Source organism: Musca vetustissima, unplaced genomic scaffold, assembly GCF_032173495.1.
Source record: "Musca vetustissima isolate MV318-11 ecotype Yass unplaced genomic scaffold, APGP_CSIRO_Mvet_v1 utg134633, whole genome shotgun sequence".
Taxonomy (NCBI): domain Eukaryota; kingdom Metazoa; phylum Arthropoda; class Insecta; order Diptera; family Muscidae; genus Musca; species Musca vetustissima.
The window spans coordinates 1-5,174 of NW_026881765.1; the positions used below are offsets into that span (position 1 = coordinate 1).

General features: G+C 36.0%; 1 protein-coding gene across 1 annotated transcript; it reads right to left on the reverse strand.

Moving 5' to 3' along the window:
• Window positions 1-1,298: 1,298 nt before the first annotated feature.
• LOC133327741 (pre-mRNA-splicing factor ISY1 homolog) lies at window positions 1,299-3,833 on the reverse strand. Its single transcript, XM_061536281.1, has 4 exons — window positions 3,690-3,833; window positions 2,240-2,262; window positions 2,014-2,174; window positions 1,299-1,945 (listed from the first exon to the last, which is right to left on the reverse strand). Exons 1-4 carry the CDS (start codon window positions 3,831-3,833, stop codon window positions 1,308-1,310), a joined length of 966 nt encoding a protein of 321 aa, XP_061392265.1. The 3' UTR covers window positions 1,299-1,307.
• Window positions 3,834-5,174: the final 1,341 nt, after the last annotated feature.

A 5,174-nucleotide genomic window follows, 5' to 3' on the forward strand; every position in this document is an offset into this window, starting at 1 on the left:
CCGTTTCCACAAATGTCTTTCTTTTTACAAATTATACACTTTCGCATTTTTTAATAATTATGAATTACTATTTGAAAGATAAAAACAATATTTCAAATTGAAATGAAAATGTAACGTAAACAAATGTGTTTGACAATTTACTTTACAAACAAAAAGAAAAAAAGTTTGAAACCATATGATTGTCACTTACACCTTATTAAATACACCTTGATTTCAAATTTAAATGAAAATGTAACGTCAAAAAATGTGTTTGACAATTTACTTTACAAACAAAAAGAAAAAAAGTTTGAAACCATATGATTGTCACTTACACCTTATTAAATACACCTTGGTTGAACCAAAAAATTAAAAAAACAAAATTATAAATGAAAAAAAAGATTTTCGAAGAGGTTGTTTGGCAATACTTTTATTAACATTTTCTACAAGAATTTAGGTAAAAAAATCTTGTCAATCTGTTTGTTGTCGCAAAATATTTTTTATATATCAAAACACAACAACCGATGTTTGTTGTAGAAATTCGCTGATGCGGCAACCTTGTATATCTACCTTGGAATAGCCGTTGATGAAGGTGTGAATATCAGAAAAACAGCTAATGATACAAGAGCTGTGTTCCGGCAAGTACAAGGTCCTAAAACTTGTATAATTTTAAAAGTTTCTTTACAGACAGATGCTAACTTCCGCGGACGAGCCTTAAATTAGACTTAAGTCAAATGTTTTCCAAAGAAATATCAATATTTTAACTTAGCCTCCAAATAAAGGTCCCTCCCCGTTATAGGTATCTTGATACGTCTAAATCTGTTAGTGGGTAAATAACGCCTGTGCATAAGAGTTTCTATATAGATCACTCATATAACATTGCGAACATATTTTCGAAATGTTTAAGGATTTAGTCGTATTTTTTATACGAAGGAACTATAATTTGCCATTCTCTGTTTTTTGGGCGATGAAAAGGATTATTCGCTGCCAATTGTCAATGCTTTGGCATTGTCCATATAAAAATGACTAAGCCTAAGCTCTACCTCTTGCCCGCTTGAGGGTGCCAGACGATTTTTTTAATCTTATCAGGGGATATTGAATACCCATGGGTATTTTGAATACCCATCTCAAGTTATAAGGCATATAGGTCCGACCCTAGATCTGTCAAAGGAGTATAAATTTCAGAAGAACTCAGATTGGGAACAATTAGATTGTGGGGAGAAAACTACACGATTCTCTAATTTTTCGCGTTTTTTCATAAAATTTTAATATTTTTGTAAATATTTTTTTAATAAAACAGTCAGTGTTTATAACTAATTTTTTATTATTAATCATTCATCTAAACCACCAGCATATTTTTCCAACAATTCTTGTTTACGTTTTCTCAACAACGCTTCTTCGACATCCTTTTGTGTTGGTACCGGAACATGGGCAGTAAACTTGGGTGCCAGCAATTCCATTGGATTTCCCTCTTCAGACTTTTTAGCATCTTCAGCGGCTTCTCTTGCTGGTATTGATAGCGGATAAATATCATCGCCCTCTTCATCGTCGTCTAAATCAATATGACCATCTCGAGCCATTTTCTCTTTCCATTCTCGTACCGCCGTCTGAACAGCCAATTGTTCAATACGTTCCTCCAATGGTATCAGAATGCCATCGTCGTCATCACGATACCCATAATATTCGGCATCGACATCTTTCATTAATTCCGCCCGAGTTTTACGCGGTGGTGGTGGAGGTTCTTGTTCAAACAGCTCTCGTACTCCGGGCAAATCTTTGGCAGCACCGAAATATTTATAGCCACGATTTCCCGGTACTTCACGGCCCTCGGCATCGAACATTTTCGGTCCATATCGTCGATAGTGTGGTCCACCCAAGGCTGATATTTGATTTTCCCAATGACGTTTTTCCCGCAGCAACTTGTTGATTTCGTCGTTCAAATCACGTATACGAAATTCACCGAGACCGGCTGTAAAGAAATTAAGATAAGGTTTTATATTTATTGGGAACAATATTTGACGTTGTGTGTCTCCTTACCATTTTGTATTTGGGCCACCTTATTTGAAATTTCTCTAATAATTTCTAAACGATATTTTTCACATTTTGGCAAATCTTGACATTCCGATGCCAAATACGGCCGCCTATCCTTTTCGCCCGATTCAATTTCTTTAGCGGCACGCCACCGTGCCAGCGTGGTCCTACATTGTAAATATTTTCGTATTAAACAAATGAACTCTCTTGTATAAGATAACATTTAACTTACATAGCCTTTTCCGCATTACGAGCCTAAGGAGAGAGAAAAGTATTAACATTTAGTTTTTATTAATTTAATAAATATTATAAATAATATAAATTTACCATATTTTACTGTTGCAAAGAGTGGGGAAAAAGGAAAACAAACGATTGTTTATGTTTGGAACCCCACCGTCGGTCATAAGTTTTCCATCGCCGTCATAGCGGGGTGTTGCCAGGGCCGAATTCACAAAATAACAGGGCGAAAATAATTATTTAGTTTTGACTGAGGCGAATTGAAACGAAAAATTATAATCGGAATCAGTACTTCCGTGAATTGGATCATGGTCCTATAATAGCTGTGTCTATTTACTCAATATTTGATAACAATTGTTCCCATATATATATATATATATATGTATATATATATATTAACAGACATCATTCTAGACTTAATTCAATATAATTCATAATTCCCGAAACTTAAGCGGTGTACACACTATCATTTTTGAGTGACAGTTTCGATAACTTATCGGTTGTTACAGTTTTGTTGTGTTGTTTGTAGCGGCCATATTATCATGCATGCCTTTTTTCAAACCGACATTCAAATTTATAAATTGTGCTAATAAGACGCCGTATAAAAGAAATATATTAATAAAAATGGATGATAAAAAAATTGGATGTGAATTTTTAATAATAATCAAAAATAGGCTTTTTTTCAAAATTGTCATTCGGACCACAAATGTGACCCGTGCTTTGTTTACAATTTAACATCAACAGACGACGGACATGCATAAATCTACTCAGAAAGTGATTCTGTGCATGTTTTCAAAAAGAACCATGTATCTACCTCCATTTTTCATTTTGTTGTTTTATAAATTACCCTAACGGTCATTGTTGTTATTATAATTTATTCGAAATAAACAGAAAAACAAATAAAACAAAAAATAATAAAATAATATTAAAAAATAAAACATATAAAACGAAAATTAAGCACTTCCTCATTTTTTATAAATAAAACAATAGACAGAGAGAATAGGGCAAATGTCGTAGTATTAGCACCAGCAACAGCAGTAAAAATTAAATTGAAAGAAGAAGAATAAACAAACAAATAGAATGGAAACGAGACGAGTAAAAAAGTCCTAGGGCAGAGAAATGTGAAAGAATCTCCTTGCCTGTCTACTTTTGTGTTTTGGGATCACGATAAATGCCAGTGAAGAGTACAGCCTTGGCGGTATTATCATAGATCAGGAACATAAATGGATGATTACAATTGAATTTGGTTGATACGGCGAGACGTGCTGAACGGAAACTGAAAACAACTGGCTGCTGCAGCAGTACTGCCCTCCTCATCAACCTTGATTTTGGCAACATGTGGGGAAGCCACTCAAGTTAGCGGTATGCTCGATGCCCAATTGATACCCAATTTGCCTAGGATCGGTACCAATTCCAAATTCTCCACGTTTATGCCTCATGGGTACGAAATAATACTGGCTAGGGGTGATATAGAAAATCTCCTGTTTTGTATCTTTGGCGTCGAATTTATCCGACCATTGAACTTTGAAATAGGCGGCATTAGCCAAAACCATTTGACTGTCGGAGGTAACATCACAGGGATTTAACATTTCGGGGATTTCGTTGCGTGTGTGGCATCTCCGTTACCGCCGTTAACAAACAATACGAGAGATGGCAACTCTGACAAGAGACAACAAAGAAGAAAGCAAAAGTTTGTTGCTCGCGAAATCTTCAACACCACAGTTGTGGCAAATCGACATCATTGAAATTGAACTCCTATTTATTGTCTTTTGAACTAATATTAAATAAAATAGTTATTAATGGTTGTTATTATAACCGCTGTGTTTTAATTCATCAACAACCCAATAAACTATAGTGGTGACCTCGTCTATGGACAAACAAAAACAAAATTTGCAACAAACAAATTGCGGCAACATTCGTGGAATTTCACAACGCAGTCGTACACACGCAACCCACTAAACGAACGTGCATGCTCAATTTTGATCAACATCAATTTCAACGGTCATTGCGTTTCTCAGAATCAGCCTACTAGAACACCACCAAACAAACGTGCATGCTCAATTTTGATCAACCTCAATTTCAACGGTCATTTCGTTCCTCAGAACCAGACTACTAGAACATTTTTGCAAACTTATGATTGAAGCAACTCGCAAACTGAGACAACGTATTCCAGTCAACTATAAAGAACCTGACTCCCACAGTAGTGAAGAAGACGCTGAATTCTTCGAAAGCAGTAACGTCGTAACAGACAATAATATGTCCGAAGAATTGCAACGACAGATTCAAGAACTTCAAGAACAACTGGCCGCGCTAAGTAGTACACCTCGACATGAGGACACACGACCAAATCTACAAAAGGTGCACATTCCTAAGTTCAACGAACGGAACCCACATTTATGGTTTGCACAAGTTGAACGTTCATTTGCTTTGTGCAGCATAACATCGGATAACGACAAATTCGACCTAGTGAGTGTCCGTCTTGAAGACGAAGTATTGCTGGCAGTTGAAGACCTTATTACAAATTCACCGAACTCAAACAAATATTCTGCAATTAAGGACAGAATTATTTCCAAATTTGCCGAATCTCCCGAATCAAAACTGCGACGTTTAATACAAGGTGGTGAAACAAACGGCATGAAGCCAACGTCAATTTTGGCACACATGAAACGACTTGCACCAGGGAAAGGAAATGAGGCAATAATCCGAACACTGTTTCTTGGACAAATGCCTGAAAACATGAGACCTTTTCTTACCGCCTGGGAGGAAGAAGACCTCGAAAAATTGGCGAAGACCGCTGATAAAATGTTTGAAGCCAACAACAACAATTGTGTTAATTCTCTTTCTACATTGCAACAACCAGTTGTTGATGCCATTAACCAACGAATGTCTTTCACCGATATGTGCCAAACAATAAGGGAACTTTCGGAGAA